This window comes from Oncorhynchus clarkii, unplaced genomic scaffold (genome assembly GCF_045791955.1).
Source record: "Oncorhynchus clarkii lewisi isolate Uvic-CL-2024 unplaced genomic scaffold, UVic_Ocla_1.0 unplaced_contig_261_pilon_pilon, whole genome shotgun sequence".
NCBI lineage: Eukaryota > Metazoa > Chordata > Actinopteri > Salmoniformes > Salmonidae > Oncorhynchus > Oncorhynchus clarkii.
The window spans coordinates 27022-53709 of record NW_027258337.1 but is presented as its reverse complement, the minus strand read 5'-3'; the positions used below and the strand labels follow the sequence as shown (position 1 = coordinate 53709).

Below are 26688 nucleotides of genomic sequence, written 5' to 3'. Positions count from 1 at the left end.
TGAGAGAGAGACAGAGACAGAGAGAGAGAGAGAGAGACAGAGACAGTTAGAGAAAGAAGGGGACTCAGACACTCAGACAGATATGACCAAGACAGCAGCTCTAGCAACCATGGACTTCTGCAATATGTGGGTAGAAGGTGAGTGTCTGTGCCTCTCCCTGCCTTCATTAGCACGGCCCAATTAAGCTTGCCGTGTGTGTGTTTATGTGTGTGTGTGTCTGTCTGTCTGTCTGTCTGTCTGTCTGTGTGTGTGTGTGTGTGTGTGTGTGTGTGTGTGTGTGTGTGTGTGTGTGTGTGTGTGTGTGTATCTGGGCTGAACCAATTGATTAGCACCACTGCGAGCATGGCTAATTAGAGCACATCAAAGAGAGGGAGATGGATGGAGCGAGGAGAGGGGAGGAGAGGACGGAGGTGTGGATGTCTGTCGCAGGCAGAGAGAAAGGTCAGATGCGTCTCTCCAGGGTGGACAGGGTTGCAGTGTGTGGGTGGGTGTGTGTGTTTTCTGTACAAGTATTAAACAGAGAACCTAAAGGTACACTTTAGTTATGTGTCCTACATAACAGCATTAGAAGTGGTCTTTAGCCTACATATAGAATGTCACGTTTTAATTTCAAATTAAGAGATGATAGAGAAATAGTTTCTCAAAAATACATTCACAGGAAATGATTCATCAATAACAGAAAAACCTATCAACAAACGTCAATAGTATTACTGCATGTCATGAATAATCAGGTATAGATAACACCACAGTGAACCATTTACGGTATGTGCGTGTGTATCCATTTGATGGGAATGATTCATGCGATGAAGCACCTTGTCACTTCTCACACCAACGTGGACAGTGATGAATAGGGCTTTTTAAAATCAACCCTCCTGTACATTCCTGTGACCAGACCACGGTGACGGGATGACACATCATATTATGGTGTCCGTGTAGTACAGTATCCCCGCTGGATAGAGAATGAGGTTACTCAGGTGAATAGTTGACTTGAGGGGTGAACTACAGTGTCTCATCTATGCCTTGAATTGCACACAGACAACACAGTCGATTGTCAGTATTCATTGTGAATACACCAGTCATAATGTTAGGGTTTCAGTGTGCAGTTTGTTAACTGACAGGATTATCACACAACACTACTGACCTGCCACAGATTTAGACAGTTGTAGTCCAATGACTACAGTTTTTTTCATTGAATGATTTCATAGCAGTAGTGAAATATGAATGGAAAGTTTAAACGTTTCATCAGTAGACTTCATTTCCCAGACCCCCCTTGGCACCACAGTGATCTCCTTCAGCAGGAAGTGAAGGTTCAGTTGAGGTCAGTTTCACCCAAAATACCCCTGGGAGAACACACCATAGAAACAGAATGCATAGAACATGTAATGGCAAGGCATATCATGCTGTGCACTATGCAACCGTATACAGCAGTATACAGTACAGTTTGTGAGACTGGGCGGCAGGTAGCCTAGTGGTTAGAGCATTGGGAAAGTAACTGAAAGGTTGCTAGATTGAATCCCTGAGCTGACAAGGTAAAAGTCTGTCGTTCTGCACCTGAACAAGGCAGTTAACCCACTGTCCCCTGGTAGGCCGTCATTGTAAATAAGAATTTGTTCTTAACTGATTTGCCTAGTTAAATAAAGGTTAAATAGAAAATAGACATCCATTTCTATGGTACATACATACACCTATTCATTAGGTAGTGGTAAGGCTTCTGAGAATAGCTTGTCTTGTTCCAACGGCAGCGAGAGGAGAGACTATAACGGCTGACACGTATCAGTAGTTATGTGTCTTACAGTGGGGCAGTTAACATGGCAGTTTGATGTAATCACAGAGAATGTTGCCAGTGCTGCGATAGTACTATATTATGGGTCTACTGAGCCGTTCCTTATGTATCAGAGTAAAGATACCATGTCTCTAAACCACCACCAGAACACTTCAGATACTGCAGGTTTGTCACTGTCACGTGATGGTATTATTATGTTAGTATTATTACAGCACCTATAGATAGATTCACTGTGTGTGTGTGTGTGTGTGTGTGTGTGTGTGTGTGTGTGTGTGTGTGTGTGTGTGTGTGTGTGTGTGTGTGTGTGTGTGTGTGTGTGTGTGTGTGTGTGTGTGTGTGTGTGAGCGTGCGTGCGTGCGTGCATGAAAGTAGGGTGGCAGGTAGCCTAGCAGTTAAGTGCGTTGGGTCAGTAACCCAAAGGTCGCTGGTTCAAATCTGCAAGCACTTAACTCTAATTTCTGTTATAAGGTGCTCTGGATAAGAGGGTCTGCTAAATTACTAAAATGTCAGTCTGTGTGTTGTGTGACAGTGTAACATTGAGTGAGAAAGCATTAGAGTAATATTAATAGTCTCATTGACAGTAAGTGTTGGGTTTAGCACTCTGTGTTCAAGATGGTGTGAGCTAGGGGAAGTAGAGGGGGGAAGTGAGAGAGACATACAACACACCATGATACACTAGCATTACACCAGCCTACTGTATATTAACTACTACCCTCACTACATACCACTAACACTGTATATACACTACTACCCTCACTACATACCACTAACACTGTATATACACTACTACCCTCACGACATACCACTAACACTGTATATACACTACTACCCTCACTACATACCACTAACACTGTATATACACTACTACCCTCACGACATACCACTAACACTGTATATACACTACTACCCTCACTACATACCACTAACACTGTATATACACTACTACCCTCACGACATACCAATAACACTGTATATACACTACTACCCTCACTACATACCACTAACACTGTATATACACTACTACCCTCACGACATACCAATAACACTGTACATACACTACTACCCTCACTACATACCACTAACACTGTCTTCCCACCTTACACTACATATCACGAACGCTGTCTTCCCACACTACATATCACTAACACTGTCTTCCCACATTACATATCACTAACACTGTCTTCCCACACTACACTTCATATCACTAACACTGTCTTCCCACACAACACTACATATCACTAACACTGTCTTCCCACACTACACTTCATATCACTAACACTGTCTTCCCACACAACACTACATATCACTAACACTGTCTTCCCACACTACACTTCATATCACTAACACTGTCTTCCCACACAACACTACATATCACTAACACTGTCTTCCCACATTACACTACATATCACTAACACTGTCTTCCCACACTACACTTCATACCACTAACACTGTCTTCCCACACTACACTTCACTACACTGTCTACCCACACTACACTTCATACCACTAACACTGTCTTCCCACACAACACCACATATCACTAACACTGTCTTCCCACACTACACTTCATACCACTATCACTGTCTTCCCACACTACACTACATACCACTATCACTGTCTTCCCACACTACACTACATACCACTATCACTGTCTTCCCACATTACACTACATACCACTAACACTGTCTTCCCACACTACACTTCATACCACTATCACTGTCTTCCCACACTACATATCACTAACACTGTTCTCCCACACTACACTTCATACCACTATCACTGTCTTCCCACATTACACTACATATCACTAACACTGTCTTCCCACACTACATATCACCAACACTATCTTCCCACATGACACTACATATCACTAACACTGTCTTCCCACACTACACTACATATCACTAACACTGTCTTCCCACACTTCATATCACTAACACTGTCTTCCCACACTACACTACATATCACTAACACTTTCTTCCCACACTACACTTCATACCACTAACCCTGTCTTCCCACATTACACTACAATTCACTACCACTGTCTTCCCACACTACACTACATATCACTAACACTATCTTCAAACATGACACTACATATCACTAACACTGTCTTCCCACACTACATATCACTAACACTATCTTCCCACATGACACTACATATCACTAACACTGTCTTCCCACACTACGCTACATTTCACTAACACTGTCTTCCCACACTACACTACATATGACTAACACTGTCTTCCCACACTACACTACATATCACTAACACTGTCTTCCCACACTACACTACATATCACTAACACTGTCTTCCCACACTTTATATCACTAACACTGTCTTCCCACACTACACTACATATCACTAACACTGTCTTCCCACACTACACTACATATCACTAACACTGTCTTCCCACACTACATATCACTAACACTTTCTTCCCACATTACACTACATATCACGAACACTGTCTTCCCACACTACATATCACTAACACTGTCTTCCCACATTACACTACATATCACGAACACTGTCTTCCCACACTACATATCACTAACACTGTCTTCCCACACTACACTACATATCACTAACACTGTCTTCCCACACTACATATCACGAACACTGTCTTCCCCACACTACACTACATTTCACCAACACTGTCTTCCCACACTACACTACATATCACTAACACTGTCTTCCCACACTACACTACATATCACTAACACTGTCTTCCCACACTAAACATCACTAACACTGTCTTCCCACATTACACTACATATCACTAACACTGTCTTCCCACACTACACTACATATCACTAACACTGTCTTCCCACACTACACTACATATCACTAACACTGTCTTCCCACACTACATATCACTAACACTTTCTTCCCACATTACACTACATATCACGAACACTGTCTTCCCACACTACATATCACTAACACTGTCTTCCCACATTACACTACATATCACGAACACTGTCTTCCCACACTACATATCACGAACACTGTCTTCCCCACACTACACTACATTTCACCAACACTGTCTTCCCACACTACACTACATATCACTAACACTGTCTTCCCACACTACACTACATATCACTAACACTGTCTTCCCACACTACACATTACTAACACTGTCTTCCCACATTACACTACATATCACGAACACTGTCTTCCCACACTACACTACATATCACTAACACTGTCTTCCCACACTTCATATCACTAACACTGTCTTCCCACATTACACTACATATCACGAACGCTGTCTTCCCACACTACATATCACTAACACTGTCTTCCCACATTACACTACATATTACTAACACTGTCTTCCCACACTTCATATCACTAACACTGTCTTCCCACATGACACTACATATCACGAACGCTGTCTTCCCACACTACATATCACTAACACTGTCTTCCCACACTACATATCACTAACACTGTCTTCCCACACTAAACTACATTTCACCAACACTGTCTTTCCACATTACACTACATATCACGAGCACTGTCTTCCCACACTACATATCACTAGCACTATCTTCCCACATTACACTACATATCACGAACACTGTCTTCCCACACTACATTTCACTAACACTGTCTTCCCACATTACACTACATATCACTAACATTGTCTTCCCACATTACACTTCATACCACTAACACTGTCTTCCCACATTACACTACATTTCACTAACACTATCTTCCCACACAACACTACATATCCCTAACACTATCTTCCCGCACTACACTACATATCCCTAACACTGTCTTCCCACACTACATATCACTAACCCTGTCTTCCCACACTACATATCACTGACACTGCCTTCCCAAACTACACTACATTTCACTAACACTGTCTTCCCACACCACATACCACTAACACTATCTTCCCACACTACACTTCATACCACTAACACTGTCTTCCCACACTACACTACATATCACCAAAACTGTCTTCCCACACTACACTTCATACCACTAACACTGTCTTCCCACACTATACTACATATCACTAACACTGTCTTCCCACACTACATATCACTAACACTGTCTTCCCACATTACACTACATATCACAAACACTGTCTTCCCACACTACACTACATATCACTAACACTGTCCTCCCACACTTCATATCACTAACACTGTCTTCCCACATTTCTCTACATATCACGGACGCTGTCTTCCCACACTACGTATCACTAACACTGTCTTCCCACACTACACTACATTTCACTAACACTGTCTTCCCACACTACACTACATATCACTAACACTGTCTTCCCACACTACACTACATATCACTAACACTGTCTTCCCACACTTCATATCACTAACACTGTCTTCCCACATTACACTACATATCACGAACGCTGTCTTCCCACACTACATATCACTAACACTGTCTTCCCACACTACATATCACTAACACTGTCTTCCCACACTACACTACATTTCACCAGCACTGTCTTCCCACACTACATATCACTAACACTGTCTTCCCACATTACACTACATATCACGAACGCTGTCTTCCCACACTACATATCACTAACACTGTCTTCCCACATTACACTACATATCACTAACACTGTCTTCCCACACTTCATATCACTAACACTGTCTTCCCACATGACACTACATATCACGAACGCTGTCTTCCCACACTACATATCACTAACACTGTCTTCCCACACTACATATCACTAACACTGTCTTCCCACACTAAACTACATTTCACCAACACTGTCTTTCCACATTACACTACATATCACGAGCACTGTCTTCCCACACTACATATCACTAGCACTATCTTCCCACATTACACTACATATCACGAACACTGTCTTCCCACACTACATTTCACTAACACTGTCTTCCCACATTACACTACATATCACTAACATTGTCTTCCCACATTACACTTCATACCACTAACACTGTCTTCCCACATTACACTACATTTCACTAACACTATCTTCCCACACAACACTACATATCCCTAACACTATCTTCCCGCACTACACTACATATCCCTAACACTGTCTTCCCACACTACATATCACTAACCCTGTCTTCCCACACTACATATCACTGACACTGCCTTCCCAAACTACACTACATTTCACTAACACTGTCTTCCCACACCACATACCACTAACACTATCTTCCCACACTACACTTCATACCACTAACACTGTCTTCCCACACTACACTACATATCACCAAAACTGTCTTCCCACACTACACTTCATACCACTAACACTGTCTTCCCACACTATACTACATATCACTAACACTGTCTTCCCACACTACATATCACTAACACTGTCTTCCCACACTTCATATCACTAACACTGTCTTCCCACATTTCTCTACATATCACGGACGCTGTCTTCCCACACTACATATCACTAACACTGTCTTCCCACACTACATATCACTAACACTGTCTTCCCACACTACACTACATTTCACCAGCACTGTCTTCCCACACTACATATCACTAACACTGTCTTCCCACATTACACTACATATCACTAACACTGTCTTCCCACACTACATATCACTAACACTGTCTTCCCACACTACACTACATTTCACCAACACTATCTTCCCACATTACACTACATATCACGAACACTGTCTTCCCACACTACATATCACTAACACTGTCTTCCCACATTACACTACATATCATGAACACTGTCTTCCCACACTACATATCACTAACACTGTCTTCCCACACTACATTACATTTCACCAACACTGTCTTCCCACACTACACTACATATCACTAACACTGTCTTCCCACACTACACTACATATCACTAACACTGTCTTCCCACACTACATATCACTAACACTGTCTTCCCACATTACACTACATATCACGAACACTGTCTTCCCACACTACACTACATATCACTAACACTGTCTTCCCACACTTCATATCACTAACACTGTCTTCCCACATTACACTACATATCACGAACACTGTCTTCCCACACTACATATCACTAACACTGTCTTCCCACATCACACTACATATCACGAACACTGTCTTCCCACACTTCATATCACTAACACTGTCTTCCCACATTACACTACATATCACGAACACTGTCTTCCCACACTACATATCACTAACACTGTCTTCCCACATCACACTACATATCACGAACACTGTCTTCCCACACTACATATCACTAACACTGTCTTCCCACACTACACTACATTTTACAAACACTGTCTTTCCACATTACACTACATATCACGAACACTGTCTTCCCACACTACATATCACTAACACTGTCTTCCCACACTACATATCACTAACACTGTCTTCCCACATTACACTACATATCACTAACACTGTCTTCCCACACTACATATCACTAACACTGTCTTCCCACACTACATATCACTAACACTGTCTTCCCACATTACACTACATATCACTAACACTGTCTTCCCACACTACATATCACTAACACTGTCTTCCCACACTACACTACATTTCACCAACACTGTCTTCCCACCTTACACTACATATCACGAACACTGTCTTCCCACACTACATTTCACTAACACTGTCTTCCCACACTACATATCACTAACACTGTCTTCCCACACTACACTACATATCACTAACACTGTCTTCCCACATCACACTACATATCACTAACACTGTCTTCCCACACTACACTACATACCACTAACACTGTCTTCCCACATTACACTACATATCACTAACACTGTCTTCCCACATTACACCATATATACTGTTTCACTAACATTGTCATCTCACAAACAGACATGAAACTTTTTGAGGTGTGCCGTTTTAGCTATTGGTTTGCACTTTTGGGACTACTCCATTTGTTCTGTTGTAGATTCTTTGAATTGCTTCCTTATATCTGAGTTGTTCAGACTAAATTAAGTTATGGAGAAAATCCACCTATTCTAGAAGGGTCCTTCCTGTGGTTAGATGTGCACGTCATTGGTGAGGAACAGCCAATGGGCTTTTCTGTCTGACCACTGCTTCCCCTAGCAGACCCTGTGTTTGTAGAAAAAAAAACTCCTGACTGTCACAAGTAATGTACTGCCCCTGCCTTCCTGTGTTCTGTGTTATCCAGCCTGGATATAGCTTGTTCAGACATCTAGGCCTCAATGGCCTCACCACTATTGGTTTTCATTGGTTTGGTTTAACTGATTCAGACCTGGGTCTCCAGGCAAGTGGACTCTCTGGCCAATCAACAACATGAATCAATCATTGAACTACTTGGGAGAAAGGAAACCCAGCAGCTCTACAGATATTGAGGCCTGGTATTGAATAGCCCTGTTGCTATTCAATCCACTACATATCACGAATAGTACCCTAGACCGCTGCTCTCCATAGTTGTGCAGTGGTCTTAAGGCACTGCATTTCAGTGCTAGAGGCGTCAAGACAGACCCTGGTTCGATTTCAGGCTGTATCACAACCGGCCGTGAATGGGAGTCCCATAGGGCGGTGCACAATTGGCCCAGCATTGTCCGGGTTAGGGTTTGGCAGGGGTAGGCCGTCATTGTAAATGATAATTTTTTCTTAACTGACTTGCCTAGTTAAATAAAAAAATAAAAAATAATAACAACCTCATCCATCGTAATTGTTGGTAAATGTGTTCAGTGTCTCACTACTACCCCCTATTGGTTGGTAAGTGGTCCTGCTCAGAATATGTGAGCGGAGCAGTGAATACTTGGACCTACCACTTGGACCTACCAAACAAAATGATTTGAATGAAAAGTATTTTAATAAACATGAAAATGTGAATGTGAGAAGCACTCATATTTTTTAAATAGGCTACATGTCATATTAAACAGCATATAAACACTCTAGATAGCCCAGGAGCCAGACAGGGAGCCTAAGAAGGAACGGAAATTAATTATTTAGGCTATATTATTTAATTATTTCAAGGCTATCGAGACAAAGAAATACATTGTGAAGCATTTGCGAGCGCGACACACTAGGCTGGTAGGGAGTCAGTGACATTAAGTGCTCAACAGTTAATTTTGTTGTATTAAATCATTATACTGTATAAATTGCACATATAGGCTGTGACTAACTTACGAATGAAACAAAAAATGCCTTATTAGGCTTTGAATTCATTTTTAGAGTCACCAGTTTGACCAGAGTTAGTGGCTTCAGGCTCATGCAATGGTGCCTGGAGAGCAGGGCAGCAGTGGAGAACACCCTCTCCACACTTGCAGAGCCACTTGGGATGCTAAACACCCTTTTGGCCACCCTAGGGTGGGAAGGGCTGCAGAGTGTTTTTTATATAGGTAATCCTAAAGGCAAAATAAAGGAATCAAAATGGAAAACTCCTTAAAAGTTGGAATATGCCGGGCCTATTGGGTCAAAATCAATTATGGACGATTTGTATAGATAGTAGAACAAAAATTAAGGAAACGTAAAAAAAAAAATATTTTGCTACAATGGTACACTTAGTTATGTACCCACCTCGTTCCTTTGTTTTAGCATGCGCACGTAATACGTACACCATCATGCTTTCGGGATATGTGTCTTTTCAGATTCCACAATTATTCTTTAGTTGTGGACATAAGATCTCCACAGTCCCTCTCTTGCTCTTGGTCCTCATCTTTGTCACCTTGATTTTGCACCTGTTTGTTTGATCAGTTTCTTTATGAAAATATTTAGCAAACTCCATGACAGTAGCTAAAGCAAGGGACTATAGCAGCAGACAAATGCATGCTGGGCCGGGCAGGCCCTGAGCTCCTGAAGTGAGCGCTACTGGAGCACTGTTGAAGCTAAATTGGAGCGAGCTAAAAGGCCAACACTCCAGCCTTTGGGAATCTCGCTCCAGGCTCCAGTTAAATTGGGCACGCTCAGCTCCCCTCCACTCACATACTCTGGTCCTGCTCCATAGCCCAGAGGACAAACAAGGGAAGTCTCTGTAGTGCTATGCCATTACTCATAAACAGTACCAGTCAAAAGTTTGGACACCTACTCATTCAAGGATTTTTCTTTATTTGTACTATTTTCTACATTGTAGAATAATAGTGAAGACATCAAAACTATGAAATAACACATATGGAATCATGTAGTAACCAAAAAAGTGTTAAACAAATCGAAACATATGTTATATTTGAGATTCTTCAAAGTAGCCACCCTTTGCCTTGATGACAGCTTTGCACACTCTTGCCATTCTCTCAACCAGCTTCAGGATGAATGCTTTTCCAACAGTCTTGAAGGAGTTCCCACATATGCTGAGCACTTGTTGGCTGCTTATCTTTCACTCTGCGGTCCAACTAATCCCAAGCCATCTCAATTGGGTTGAGGTCGGGTGGCAGGTAGCCTAGAGGTTAGAGTGTTGGGCCAGTAACTGAAAGGTTGCTAGATCAAATCCCTGAGCTGACAAGGTTAAAATCTCTCGTTCTGCCCCTGAACAAGGCAGTTAACCCACTGTTCCTAGGCTGTCATTGTAAATGAGAATTTGTTCTTAACTGGCTTGCCTAGTTAAATAAAATATTAATAAAACATTAAAGGTTAAGTGATTTTGGAGGCCAGGTCATCTGATGCAGCACTCCATCAGTCTCCTTCTTGGTTAAATAGCCTTTACACAGCCTGGAGGTGTGTTGGGTCATTGTCCTGTTGAAAAACAAATGATAGTACCACTAAGCCCAAACTAGATGGGATGGCGTATCGCTGCAGAATGCTGTGGTAGCCATTCTGGTTGTATGCCTTGAATTCTAAATACATATAGTGTCACCAGCAAAGCACCTCCACTCCATCACACCTCCTTCTCCATGCTTCAGGGTGGGAACCACACATCCGTGCACCTACTCTGCTCTGCGTCTCACAATGACACAGCGGTTGGAACCAGAAATCTCAAATTTGGACTTATCAGACCAAAGAACAGATTTCCATCGGTCTAATGTCCATTGCTTGTGTTTCTTGCCCCAAGCAAGTCTCTTCTTCTTATTGGTGTCCTTTAGTATTGGTGTTTTTGTATATTTGTATATGTGTTATTTCATAGTTTTGATGTCTTCATTATTATTCTACAATGTATAAAATAGTAAAAATAAAGAAAAACCCTGGAATGAGTAGGTATGTCCAAACCTTTGACTGGTACTGTATATAATAACCTGTTACAGACATAGTAGCTTACTGAGTCTGTTGGTTGTATTTGTTCATTTGTGTTGTTGTTTCACAGTTTAGTTTTGTTATGACTTCAAAAAGGTAAACTGGATTTTGTCATCTTTGAGAATAAAAAAATATGCATTTATGTTACTCTGAGCACTCATCCTTTATACTGGAACCGAGAGAGAGAAAGAGGGGGGGGAGAAGTGATAGAGAGAACTGGGAGGAAAGGACAGAGAGAGAGAGAGAGAGAGAGAGAGAGAGAGAGAGAGAGAGGAATGTTTTTAATAATGCAGGTGGCAGATATAATTAGTTGTTCGTTGGGTTGATTTGCATGTTTTCATAAAAGGGAAGTTGGTGTGAGGGAGGGAGTGTGTCAGCAAAGACCAGTGTCTGTGTAGATATTGTGGGTTCTCACAAAATAAGCTGTAGTTAATACAGTAACTGCTAAATGAAACACCTGTTATGGTAACTTGCTTTAAAATAATTTACTTAACATAAGTTCCCTTCAATATCAGATTTTATTTACAGTGAATTGTGTACCCCTCACCGCCCCTCACTCGCTCTCTATCTCTTTAAATCTTTCTACCTGCCCCAACTCTCTCCCATTCCACCACCTGTTCCTCCTCTCTCTTTCCCTCCCTCTCACCCTCCCCCCACACCCCTCGACTCTCTGTCTATGGGGACAGTCCCAGCCCTGACTGGCTGTCTGTACAGAGGAGAGGAGAGGAGAGGAGAGGAGAGGAGAGGAGAGGAGAGGAGAGGAGAGGAAGGAGGAAGTGTTGTGGTGTAGTATAGCGGGGTGTGGTGTGGTGTAATGATGACACTACAGTGAGTAACATCAGTATAGAGGTGTCTAGTGGGGTTCTGTTCCCACTCAAACCTCTGTAGGGCCTATTGTTAGACCAAACAAACACCTACATATAGGAAAGAATGAACGGAGGCTGCACAGCAAAACATATCACCGCATATACAAAAGCCAATACTGCAGTGTGACATCATATTTCAGCGCCTATTTCAGCACCGTAACATCAACCAAAAGCATTTGCACTTTCTCTTTTTTCTATTGCTATGTGATTATCTGTATAATGCTTCAACTGAACCTGAACATGCTGACTCACATGTCATTAGTCATTAAACCTAATCATCTGCTTTCTCCGTCTCTCTCCCCCCCTGGTCTCCCTCTCTCTCTCACGCTGTCTCTCCCTCCCTCTCTCTTTCGCTCTCTCTGTCTCTCTCTCTCTCTCACTCTGTCTCTCCCTCCCTCTCTCTTTCGCTCTCTCTGTCTCTCACTCTCTCCGTCTCTCTCCCCCCCGGTCTCCCTCTCTCTCTCACTCTGTCTCTCCCTCCCTCTCTTTCGCTCTCTCTGTCTCTCACTCTCTCCGTCTCTCTCCCCCCCGGTCTCCCTCTCTCTCTCTGTCTCTCTCTCTCTCTCTGTCTCTCTCTGTCGCTCTCTCTCTCTCTCTCTCTCTCTGTTTCTCTCGCTCTCATAGAAATCAGGATGTCAAAGCCAGTTGAGGTTGAGAACACAGTGGCTGACTCTCCAATGGAGAGCACAGGTATTTGTCTGTGTGTGTGTGTGTGTGTGCATACCTACATGTGTTCGTGTGTGTGCGTATGTGCATGCAAGTGCGTGTGTATGAGGAATTTCTAATTGTTTCCTATGCCCCCCACACAGATTCAGAGCGGAATGGTCCTGACTCAAATCATCAGGTTTGTGTCCGTTTGGTGCTTCACCTTCATTTCAGTACTGACATCACTGGTAAGATACTGTGCATTCAGACCCCTTGAATTTTTCAACATTTTGTTACATTACAGCCTTATTCTAAAATTGATTCAATAGTTTTTTTCCTCTCATCAATCTACACACAATACCCCATAATGACAAAGCAAAAACTGTTTTTTAGAAACGTTTGCAAATATAAGAAAAATAAATAACTGAAATATCGGACCGTTCACTTAGTACTTTGTTAAAGTACCTTTGGCAGCGATTACAGCCTTGAGTCTTCTTAAGTATTACGCTACAAGCTTGGCACAGCTGTATTATGGGGAGTTTCTCCCATTTTTCTCTGCAGATCCTCTCAAGCTGTGCCAGGTTGGATGGGAAGCGTTGCCGCACAGCTATTTTCAGGTCTCCAGAGATGTTCGATCGGGTTCAAGTCCGGACTCTGGCTGGGCCACTCAAGGACATTCAGAGACTGGTCCCGAAGCCACTCCTGCGTTGTCTCGGCTTTGTGCTTAGAGTTGTTGTCCTGTTGGAAGGTGAACCTTCGCTCCAGTCTGAGGTCCTGAGCGCTCTGGAGCAGGTTTTAATCAAGGCTCTCTCTGTACTTTACTCTGTTCATCTTACCCTCAAACCTGACTAGTCTCCCAGTCCCTGCTGCTGAAAATCATCCCCACAGCATGGTGTTGCCACCACCATGCTTCACTGTAGGGATGGTGCCAGGTTTCCTCCAGACGTGACCCTTGACATTCAGGCCAAAGAGTTCAATCTTGGTTTCATCCGACCAGAGAATCTTGTTTTTCATGGTCTGAGAGTCTTTTGGCAAACTCCAAGCGGGCTGTCATGTGCCTTTTACTGAGGAGTGGCTTCCGTCTGGCCACTCTACCATAAAGGCCTGATTGGTGGAGTGCTGCAGAGATGGTTGTCCTTCTGGAAGGTTCTCCAATCTCCACAGAGGAACTCTGGAGCTCTGTCAGAGTAACCATTGGGTTCTTGGTCACCTCCCTGACCAAGGCCCTTCTCTCCCGATTGTTCAGTTTGGCTGAGTGGCCAGCTCTATGAGTCTTGGTGGTTCCAAACTTCTTCCATTTAAGAATGATGGAGGCCACTCTGTTCTTGGGGACCTTCAATGCTGCATATTTTTTTTGGGGGGTATTGTGTGTAGATTGATGAGGGAAAAAGTAAATTTGATCAATTTTAGAATAAGGCTGTAACGTAACAAAATGTGAAAAGATCAAGGGGTCTGAATACTTTGCGAATGCACTGTACCTCTAGGAAACATAATAATCAGTCATTTTCAATGGTGACAATCATGATCTGAATAACACACACATTAGGTCTGAAAAGTAAAGATGACTGACAACAAGTAGCCTAATACCAAGACACAAGCATCAACACAGCAGTGCAGTGTGTTTCCCAAATCTGGTCCTGGAGACCCCAAGGGAGGTCCGGCTGTTTTTACCCAAAATACACCTGATTCCACTTATCTAAGGCTGGATGATGAGTTGCTGAGTGGAATGTTGTGTGTTTGGGTCCCCAGGAATGGGATTGGAAAACACTGTAGTCATATATTCTTTTTTTATGATCATTTATGTTTATGTTTCTCTGTACTGATGGTTTTTGTCTTTTTAACAGCTTCAGCAGATGAAAATCAGTCCCTTTCACCTTTCTCCAACCCTCAGCAGCAACAAGGTGTGTGTGTGTGTGTGTGTGTGTGTGTGTGTGTGTGTGTGTGTGTGTGTGTGTGTGTGTGTGTTTTTGTGTGGCCACACTATAGAGTATTTTGCCACATTTGCATACAGATTGACAGGTATGCAAAACAGTCAGACTAGCCAGTTTGGACATGCCCATTCCAGGAAGAAGGGATGACTAGAAAAGAAGGCACCTTCCTGTTTGGCATGCATGTTACCACAGTAGATAGAGCAGAACAGTCAGCTTCGTTTAACTGTATCCCTCGTTCTCTCTCCTCTCAGAATAAGATGGAAGAGGGTGGTGAGATGTCCCCGGGCCCTCCTCCCCACCACAGCCACGCCCCCTCACAGACGCCCCTCCCACACACACAGCTCATGCTGACCGGCTCCCAACTGGCAGGGGTAAGACAAGGAGGAAGAGGCTTAACAAACACACATTGATGCACACTCACAAAAACACAGACTCATGCTTATGGTCTGGCTTGAGTTCACTGCTTTATTCCTTCTTTCTTTCCTCTGCTCTCCCTCCCTCCCCTTCCTCTCTCCCTCTCTCCCTCCGTCTTTCCCTCTCTCCCTCCCTCCCTCCCTCTATCCCTCCTTCCCCTTCTTTCTCTCTCTGTCCCTCTCTCGCTCTCTTTCTCTGTGTGTCTCTCTCTCTCTCGCTCGGTGTCTCTTTCTCAGTTGACAGCTCTCTTGCCAGCTCAGCAGCAGTTGTTACTGCAGCAGGCTCAGGCTCAGCTTCTAGCTGCAGCTGTGCAGCAGTCTGTTCAGCAGTCCAACGCAGCTCACGCAGCTCACGCAGCTCACGCAGCTCATGCAGCCCACGCAGCCGCCCAAGCCAATCAGCAAGCTCAGGCAGCCGCAGCAGCCAATCAACATGCCCAGCAGCAGGCGGGACAGACAGGGCAGCAGGGCCAATCACAGCCCCAGGGACAGAGCACACATGAACAGACAGGTCAACCTGTCCCTGTCCCGCCCACTCATCCTCAGCTCACCCTCTCTCAGCCAATTCAGCTCACCGCCCAGGTACTGACAACCAATCACAAGGCACATCCTGGCTGGGAAGAGGTGGGGAAGGGTCTTGATTCAGGAGACAGTCTGGGATCCTCTGTTTTTATTGACCTTTTTCTTTATTGCTTGTGTTGCTCTGCTGTTCTTTCAGTCTTTTCTCTTGGCCTCTATATGAAGGGGTTGTTTTCATTTCTTCTCTGACCCCTCTGTTCTCTCCATCTCTGACCCCTCTGTTCTCTCCATCTCTGACCCCTCTGTTCTCTCCATCTCTGACCCCTCTGTTCTCTCCATCTCTGACCCCTCTGTTCTCTCCACCTCTGACCCCTCTGTTCTCTCCATCTCTGACCCCTCTGTTCTCTCCATCTCTGACCCCTCTGTTCTCTCCATCTCTGACCCCTCTGTTCTCTCCATCTCTGGACCCCTCTGTTCTCTCCATCTCTGGACCCCTCTGTTCTCTCCATCTCTGGACCCCTCTGTTCTCTCCATCTCTGACCCCTCTGTTCTCACCATCTCTGGACCCCTCTGTTCTCTCCATCTCTGGACCCCTCTGTTCTCTCCATCTCTGACCCCTCTGTTCTCTCCATCTCTGACCCCTCTGTTCTCTCCATTTCTGGACCCCTCTGTTCTCTCCATCTCTGGACCCCTCTGTTCTCTCCATCTCTGACCCCTCTGTTCTCTCCATCTCTGGACCCCTCTGTTCTCTCCATCTCTGGACCCCTCTGTTCTCTCCATCTCTGGACCCCTCTGTTCTCTCCATCTCTGGACCCCTCTGTTCTCTCCATCTCTGGACCCCTCTGTTCTCTCCATCTCTGACCCCTCTGTTCTCTCCATCTCTGACCCCTCTGTTCTCTCCATCTCTGACCCCTTTGTTCTCTCCATCTCTGATCTCGGTTCTGTCCTCCTGTCTCCCTGCAGGACATCCAGCAGTTGTTGCAGCTGCAGCAGTTGGTTCTGGTGCCAGGACACCACCTGCAGTCTCCTCAATTCCTCCTCCAACAGCACCAAGGGCAGCAAGGTGGGCTCCTCGCACTAGTCACTACCACCGGTTTCTGTTCTATTGGGACAGTGCCCTGAAGATGGGCTGTAGATGTTCCAACTATCAACAAACAGATTGAATTTATTGTGACAACTGTTGACAACCATTAACAGGTTCTTCAAATGTCTAATACTAGACCATGGAGCTTTGTGGAATATTACGTGTGTTGTTTGTTCACATAACTGATCAAAGGCCTACTGATTCCCTCACTTCTTCACTCGTCAGGACTGCTATCAACACCAAATCTGATTCAGCTACCTCAGCAAAACCAAGGGAGCCTCCTGTCCGCTCCCAGGCTGGGACTCCAAGCACAGGTAGGCCCACTGAGGAAACACTGAGGCTACACTGAGGCTACAGGCCCAGCTCTTTCCAACAAACATCTCTTCTCATCATTCTGTCATATCCAGTAAACGCCTCTCTTCTGCTATATAATTCTCGCTCTCTCTTGCTCTTCCACTTTATTTTTCCTCCTCCTCCCCCTCTACCCCTGTAGAGAGATAAGGCTATGGAGGGCAGTGGGGTCATGACCTCTGTGTCCTCTGTGACCTCTCACCCCGAGGAGCCCAGTGACCTTGAGGAACTGGAGGTGTTCGCCCGCACCTTCAAACAGAGACGCATCAAACTGGGCTTTACACAGGTACGCCTTTCTGTGTGTGTGTGTGTGTGTGTGTGTGTGTGTGTGTGTGTGTGTGTGTGTTAACTCTCTATTTTCCTCCTCCCTCGCTCTCTCAGGGTGACGTGGGAATGGCCATGGGGAAGCTATATGGTAATGATTTCAGCCAGACCACCATCTCTCGCTTCGAGGCCCTCAACCTGAGCTTTAAGAACATGTGCAAACTCAAACCACTACTGGAGAAGTGGCTCAATGATGCAGGTGAGAGGGGAGGGTGGGGAGGAGAGAGAGGACGGGAGGGTGGGAGGGGAGGGTGGGGAGGAGAGAGAGGATGGGAGGGGAGGGTGGGGGATGAGAGAGAGGATGGGAGGGGAGGGTGGGGAGGGGAGGGTGGGGAATGAGAGAGAGGACGGGAGGGGAGGAGAGAGGAGGGGAGGGTGGGGATGAGAGAGAGGAGGGGAGGGTGGGGATGAGAGAGAGGACGGGAGGGGAGGAGAGAGGAGGGGAGGGTGGGGGATGAGAGAGAGGACGGGAGGGGAGGGGGGGGGATGAGAGAGAGGATGGGAGGGGAGGAGAGAGGAGGGGAGGGTGGGGATGAGAGAGAGGACGGGAGGGTGGGGAATGAAAGAGAGGACGTGAGGTGAGGAGAGAGGAGGGGAGGGTGGGGATGAGAGAGAGGACGGGAGGGGAGGGTGGGGAGGAGAGAGAGGACGGGAGGGGAGGGAGAGAGGACGGGAGGGTGGGAGTAGGGAGGGGCCGGGAGAGAGGAGAGGGAGGACGGGAGGGGAGGGAGGGGATGAGAGAGAGGACGGGAGGGTGGGAGTAGGGAGGGGAGGGTGGGAGTAGGGAGGGGCCGGGAGAGAGGAGAGGGAGGACGGGAGGGGAGGTAGGGGATGAGAGAGAGGACGGGAGGGTGGGAGTAGGGAGGGGAGGGTGGGGGATGAGAGAGAGGACGGGAGGGTGGGAGTAGGGAGGGGCCGGGAGAGAGGAGAGGGAGGAGGGGAGGGTGGGGGATGAGAGAGAGGACGGGAGGGTGGGGGATGAGAGAGAGGACGGGAGGATGGGAGTAGGGAGGGGAGGGTGGGGGATGAGAGAGAGGACGGGAGGATGGGAGTAGGGAGGGGCCGGGAGAGAGGAGAGCGAGGACGGGAGGGGAGGAGAGAGGAGAGAGGAGGTGAGGGAATTGGTGAAGGAGAAAGGTGTATGACACTTTGAATTAATCAATAAATCAGTTGATTAATTAACCAATCCCCAAGTTGCATTCATCTTTAACTCTTTTTATTGGTATTTTCTTTCACAGTTACAGTAAACAATGGTTGAAATACAGTACATTGCACATATGGTTTTATACATTCGATATACCATGGAAACATGCTTTTTGAATGAGGAAGGAATGTATACGCCCATACGGAAATATAAGACTTTAGTAATGCTTTCATAACAAAACAAACATTAGAAACAACAAAGTGCACAAAAAAACAAACATGGTTCGTCTTCAAAAACGAAAATAACAATTATAATAATAAGACTAATATTAAACACAAAGGTAGATCCATTAAATACAATGCTTGGGTAGGCAGTTTACTGTAGAGTAGAGGGAAATTGCAGTGTCTCTTCATAGGTAAAGAAAGGTTGCCACATTCGGTAGAATTTGTCAGAAACCCCGTATATTTTATCTTCTCCAATTTACTAATGTTTAAGACATCTTTAATCCACACAAAATGAGAGGGAGGAGAGGGCGAATTCCACAGAAGTAAAATCAACCTTCTTGCCAACAAAGGCTACAAAGTCAGATGTGTGTTTTGGTAGTGTTATAGTAGCAGGTATTACCCCAAATAATGATGTCATGGCAGTAGTTTCAAAAGGTACCTGTAATACTTTAGATATGCTATCGAAGATGGCAGACCAATAGTTATGTAGGGAAGACCAAAACATACGCATTAATGAAGCAGGAGCTTGCCGACACCTGTCGCAAACAGGGTGGACATCATGTTAGAAAGCCTGAGTTTAGTCCAGTGAGTGTGGTGGAGGATTTTGCATAGGATCAAACCTATGTTTGGCACAAATAGAAGAGGAGTGGACATGGTGCAGAATATCTTCCCATGTGTCATCAATCAACTCATCAACCAGATCCTGTTCCCATAAAGTTTTAATAGCTGCAAACGAAGGATTGTGAAGAGAGGAAATTTGATCATAGCTATAAGAAATAATCCCTTTTACTGTTGGGGATGGTGGGATAAATGCATCAGTGGGAGGGTCACAGGAAGACTGGGGAATTGAGAGGTCATGTCACGGACAAAGCTACGCACTTGTAGATATCTAAAGAAATGACTATTCGGGAGGTGGAATTTAGCTGAGAGTTGTTGGAGAGATGCAAACGTGCCGTCAATATAAAAATCATTGAATCATTGCAGCTTCCATCTACAGGGATGGATGAAAGCGTGATTTCTGAGGGGCCATTAATGAATAGGTTTGCAAACCAAACCAAAGTCTAAACTGGTTCCGCCCATGCTTGAATGATATGTTGGGTATCTGTACGAATCCAGTACTGAATTACACAGAAGTTGGCAGCCCAATAATAGAACTGTAAATTAGGTAGGGCCATGCCCCTCACACTTCCAGATGAAGTGGGAGATAATCCAATCTAGTTTGCGGAAGAAAGATTTAGAATAAAAATGGAATAAAAATAGGTATACATTGAAAGAGGTAGGATCATTTAGGAAGGGTATTCATTTTAACCAAATTCATTCGACCAGCTAATGATAGGGGGAGTCGTGACCATCGTTCAAAATCTTTCTCCACCAGAGTAAGGAGTAAAATTAGCCTTAAAAAGGTTGTCAAATTTGTCCATGACATGACATGAGAACTACTCTGAAAGAAAATGTGTGCAACGAGCTGCTGCATCTAAATGGAAAAGCTTGCTCTTATTCAGATTTGACTTGTAACCAGAGACTAGGCCAAATGCATTAAGAACAGATAGCACAATGGGTAAGGATACATCGGGGTCTGAGATATAGAGAAGCAAGTCATCAGCATAAAGTGAAACCCTTCGTTTGATGTTGCCTCTGAACACTCTCGTTACATGTGGGTTGGATCTGAATGAATGTAACCTATATCTGTAGAATGAGGATTCCAGTTTGTGTGATTTTAAATCATCCCACTAATCAATCTCTCTGTTTGACAGAGACCATGTCCACAGACAGTACTATGCCCAGCCCCAGCTCTCTGTCCTCTTCCTCAATGGGCTTCGAGGGCCTGCCGGGCCGACGCAGGAAGAAAAGAACCAGCATCGAGACTAACGTCCGCGTGGCCCTGGAGAGAGCCTTCATCACGGTGAGAGGCATGACAAATTGTCGTGGAAATTCTACACAGGGACACTGGAAGTCAATCTTAAATTAATAATTGGTTATTATCAACGCGCTGAAGAGGTTCCAACCAACTCAATGCACCAAGTACACATGTCAATCAGGAGCTCAACCCGGGGCAGTCCCGTTAGTTCTCTTAAATACAGACAGGTTATATTTGCCTATTTTAGCTTATTCATCATTCATAATTCATTCATTATTAACGTTTGCTGCCTTCTTGTGACCGACCAATACTGGGTCATGCATGTGACGGACCAATACCTCACAAGGCTTCTTCTCTCTATGCTGAGACCTTGAAACTCAGATATCCCATTCTCAAAACAAGGTTCTGGGCGTACTGCCAAATTGCAGCTACTGATAGTGAAGATTTGTTCAATCAGTCACTTGCATGAACACAGAAATTGCTTATTAGAAAAGCACAAACATAAAAATGTCCATCACAAGATCACTGACATAAGGCCTTCATAACACTGTCATACAGGAGACATAAATCTTAAGCTGACATAACATCTACACGGCTTGTTGTGTAGTTTCTGCCCTCAGAAGAACACTATAACACCGTGATATCAGAGAGGTGATATAAGGCTAAGTGTCTATTAGTACTAATGTGTCCATCTCTGTCTTTCCCGTGTGTCAGCAGAACCAGAAGCCTACCTCAGAGGAGATCCTGTGTATTGCGGACCAGCTCAGCATGGAGAAGGAGGTGATCCGTGTGTGGTTCTGCAACCGCCGACAGAAAGAGAAGCGTATCAACCCCAACAGTGCCACCCCTCCCTTGCCCAGCCAGCCCCCCCAAGCCCCACCGACGCACAAACCCCCCTGCTACAGCCCACACATGGTATGGCCTGACCCGCATGATCCCCCTCTCCCAACCTTAGCCATCACAATTCTCCCCCCCATATGAATGGTGTGTCCCGCATGTCATAGTGGATGTTCTTCTGCACCCCCTGTTCCAGTGTGCAGATGGTACTACCCAACCTGCACTGCTTTAGTGCTTTGCTATTACACATTAATAATTCTATCCCATTTATCCTTTTTCTATTGGATAAAGCTTAGTATAGATACTCTTTTAAATATAAACTCTCCCTCTTTTTCTCTTTGTCTTTCTCACCCGTCTCTCTATCAGATGTCCAGTCAGCTGTCCAGTCAGCTGTCCAGTCAGATGTCCAGTCAGCTGTCCAGTCAGATGTCCAGTCAGCTGTCCCAGGCAGTGACCAGCCTCAGTACCACATTGACCACCATGTCATCGTTCTCCCCTCTGATCCCCAGTGGTCCCACCCACTCATCTCTCAGCTCCGCCTCCTCTCCAGTGACTCCTCCTCCTCCTCCTCGCAGCACAGCCAGCCCAGCCACTCCCAGCCACAGCACACTGAGTCTCAACACAGGGTGAGTATGCATACAAAGTGTACACTTTGGCCACTGTGCTTCACCATTGGTTCAGTATTCAATTCACCTGCAGTTTGCAGCAAATGTTTATCACACCCACACATGATTGACACACACTGATCCGTGACACTGCTACTTCTGTGCAGCAGTACTTTCTAACCTGTGTGTGTGACTGTGTGTTTTGTGTCCACAGCTTATGGCGTTTGGGTAAAAAGAATGGTGATGTGTCTAACTACATCACCGATTTTGCTGCAAACTTGAGGTGAAGACAACAGAGACACACATACCTATACTGTACACCCACCCACCCACCCACCCACACACACACACACACACTCTCTCTCTTACAGGAATATGATCGTCCGCACACAGACACAAGGTCCACAAGCAAGCATTTGGATTTGTAGCTCATAAAAACAAGATATTAATCAAGATGGTGTGTGTGTATCTGACCTGTGGGTTTCTCCTGCAGTGTGTCTGTATTCAGGTCCCTGAGTCTGTCCTCTGTCTGTTCTGCTGCTAAACCTGCTTCTCTCTCTGTTTCTCCTCTGTATGTAAATGGATTTTCTCCTGTGTGTGTGTGTGTGTGTGTGTGTGTGTGTGTGTGTGTGTGTGTGTGTGTGTGTGTGTGTGTGTGTGTGTGTGTGTGTGTGTGTGTGTGTGTGTGTAACATAGGAACACTGTGATGGGAGTAAACACAGGGAACCAGACTCTGAACCAAGCTCTCCTCAGCAACAACCCTTTGGCTACTATACAAGGTGTGTTAGAGGGAGAGAGAGGTGTAGGGAAGGAGGGAAAAGAGAGGAAGAGGGAAATCAAGGAGGAAGAGAAAGTGTAGAGGGAGGGACAGTAATTTGAGGTACAAAGTGATAATAAAGGTAAGTAATGTTAATGAATGCTAGGCAGAAAGAATGACAGAGATGATGAGAGGGACAGTTAGAGCTGATGAGATGAATGATAGATCACCTGATGGAAGAAGCTGGAGAACTGGTGAGCAGGGCCATCACTCCAACATGTTCATCCCCATCTCTGTGTGTGCGTGTGTGTGTGTGTGTGTCTTTAGTCTGTCTTTCATTCTTTTTCTCATTCATCCGCTTCTTAATTGCATCTCTATAGTAAAGTCTATAGTAAATGTAGTTATTTCACAGTAGGTATAATGACGTTAACTCTCATCTCCCTCCCTTCTCAGCTCTAGCAGCCAGTGGTGGCCAGCTGCCCCTTTCCAGTCTTGAGGGGGGCAGTAAGGTGTTGCTGGGTGGTGCAGGGGGGCAGGGAGGGGGTCTACAGTCCTCCTTTTTCCTCAACCACCCCGCTTTCCTCCACATGGGCCAGAATCCTGGTGCTGGATTGGTCAGCGCTGCCATAGCCAAAGCATCCCAGCCCTCCCCTTTCCCCTCCACCAGTAGCATAAGCCCCACCCCCTGCTCCCCCTCCCCTTGCTCCAGCCCCGCCTCTTCCTGCGACTTCGATGAATTGGCGCACAGCCCATCCTCATTGGGAGGGGCTAAGATTGAGTGACACAGCCAAGTGCCAATCAGAGAGGAGGAGGAGAAAGGAGGAAACGACAACCTCACCTTTCAACCAAAGCTATCTCTTTTATCACTCTCACCCTACACTCTCTCTCTCTTTCCCCCAGTCTTTCGATGCCAAAAATACACAGAATGAAAGAGAGGAGAGGGGGGAGTCAGAAGTGAAAAGGGGGAGAAGGGGGGAAAGAGGAAGATTGAAACCAAAAATCTTTATCTATCCAAAGTGATGGAGGAGGCATCGTGGGACTGTTTAGTCAATACTGAGCGATATCGCACCTCTCCTCTCTGTCTCTCTTTCTTTCCCGGGAAAATAAACCAATGACAAATAACAGGAGTAGAGATGTGTGTCGAATCGCGTGAACCAAAAATGACAAAAATAAACATTACTGTGTGTTTTGGGGGAATGGTGACAGGGACAGAAAAAAGAAGTGGATGATTTTCTTTGAAAAGCTGCAGGTCTGAAAGAGGAGGAGATGGGAGGAGGATTTTAAACCAAAAATGTACCTGAGGAGGAGAAGAGGAACACACAATGACAAAAATCAACAACCATACCAAAATCCCAGAAACCAAAAATACGGAAGGAAAAGCTTTATCCAAACGACTTGTACATACTGATCCTATCCAGGACCAGGACTCTGCTACACACACACACACACACACACACACACACACACGATATCCACATTCGATCACATTCATCTATCCATCTGATTAGTCATCCACCCTTCATGTCTGTCATAGTCTGTCACTCACTTTCACTGCAATTATATTGTTTCTGTGGGATATTTTAGATTGTTATAAATGGTTGATACTTAACGAGCCAAGCTTACAGGTGTATAGTTTGTGTTTTCCTACCACTGCTTCTTTAAGTATCGTGTCCTATCTCCCCCTTGCTTTCCAATAGTTGGAGTCTGTCATCGTCATCAATATCATCATCTTGTGCCATTTACTTCATGTTGTCAGAGATAATAAGAGACAAGAGGGAACAAGAGATCAGGCTGAGTGTAGCAGTTTCCAGCCTTGATAAAAACCTCTCTCTCCGTAATTACTCACAACAAAATGACTCACTTGATGAAATAATATTAGACTTAGACTCAATGTAGTCCTTGTGAATGGCCAATCCACCATGGTGACAGTATGAAATTGAGCATGATTGGAGATTTAACCTAGTAACATTTTGAGGCAAGAAATAGGTACATTGATAAAAATGTTAGTTTAGTCATGGACAGGTCTGTCTTACGTTGTCAATCAGCCATCTGTCTCGACGCGCAGTAGAGAAACAGAGATCAAAACCTGTTTAATGTTTAATATACGTTGTTTTTATTATTATTATTTATCATCCCTCCATCCATCCCATTTTCACTGTCATTTTCCACCCAAATCTGCCATTATTACACGTTTAAACCAAAGCATTTGTTACTCTTCAGAGGAGTCAGCCATGACATTAACACTCACATACTGTAGGGGTTGGGGACACACCCTACCCCTCCCGCTGAACCCCCCTAGTTGACCCCTTCCATCTCCTTATGCCGGAGAGGGTCACTTCAAAAGGACAGAACCCTCACCCAACATAAAAGGGGTGCATACAGGGAGGGGATCGAATGGTGCGATGGGATCAAACATACAGAAAGAGGGGATGTTTTTAAGAGGATACCAAAAATACAAACCAAAAATGTCAGAAACAAACCAAAAAGAAACACAACCAAATATGGATGGGGGGGGGGGGTGAGGGGAGGAGGACAAATGTACGTTTTTACAGACTGGAGCTGACACCTCTGTCTGTTATCCAACTAACTGGGCTTCAGTGGCCCTCTCTAAACTGTGTAGCACAGATGGACAGATGTATGGATAGATTGATGGATAGATAGGACAGATTTCCTCCCTCCCCCTGTCTTTCTTTCACTCCAAACTCAGCTCTTCTTCTCTGGTCCTGGATGGAGAAATCTCTAATGACCTCATTGAACTGAATCTTCTAAGTCAGTTTTTATTTTTCCTGTTTGTTGGTTTATTTTGTATTTGATTTGTTTACTGTTTCTCTTGATGCTGTTTATGTGCTGTTCTTTACTCCTTTGGGATAATAACGTATTCACTTACTACAACAGCTTCTTATTTTTTCCTAGTTGTTCTAGAGATTTTATCAGGTGGTTGGAAAAATACTGTGAAAATGTTGCTTCCAGATTTTTATTAGATAAAATAAAACTGACTGTCTTGGCAGAAAAAAAGACAGAAAAAGTCCCAAACAAGAGTTGAAAAGCAAAACGTGTAAACCAAACAACAAATACCAAACCAAACCAAATACCAAACCAAACACCAAATACCAAACCAAACACCAAATACCAAACCAAACACCAAATACCAAACCAAACCAAACACCAAATACCAAACCAA

The 26688-nt window shown here is 44.7% G+C and overlaps 1 protein-coding gene across 4 annotated transcripts; it reads left to right on the top strand.

Moving 5' to 3' along the window:
* Positions 1 to 26396, top strand: LOC139396700 (POU domain, class 2, transcription factor 2-like). Of its 4 annotated transcripts, XM_071143651.1 has the most exons (15): positions 26 to 137; positions 13440 to 13505; positions 13625 to 13659; positions 15305 to 15361; positions 15643 to 15762; positions 17287 to 17386; positions 17633 to 17721; positions 17901 to 18044; positions 18140 to 18281; positions 21205 to 21353; positions 22026 to 22223; positions 22572 to 22771; positions 22965 to 23033; positions 23447 to 23529; positions 23961 to 24377. In XM_071143651.1, exons 1-15 carry the CDS (start codon positions 83 to 85, stop codon positions 24287 to 24289), a joined length of 1836 nt encoding a protein of 611 aa, XP_070999752.1. In that variant the 5' UTR covers positions 26 to 82; the 3' UTR covers positions 24290 to 24377. The 4 variants fall into 4 exon arrangements, with proteins under 4 accessions (XP_070999750.1, XP_070999749.1, XP_070999752.1 ...); XM_071143649.1 differs by lacking the exon at positions 23447 to 23529 and having other exon boundaries at positions 1 to 137; positions 21220 to 21353; positions 22023 to 22223; positions 22512 to 22771; positions 23961 to 25119; XM_071143648.1 differs by lacking the exon at positions 23447 to 23529 and having other exon boundaries at positions 13 to 137; positions 22512 to 22771; positions 23961 to 26396.
* The last annotated feature ends 292 nt before the right edge of the window (positions 26397 to 26688 follow it).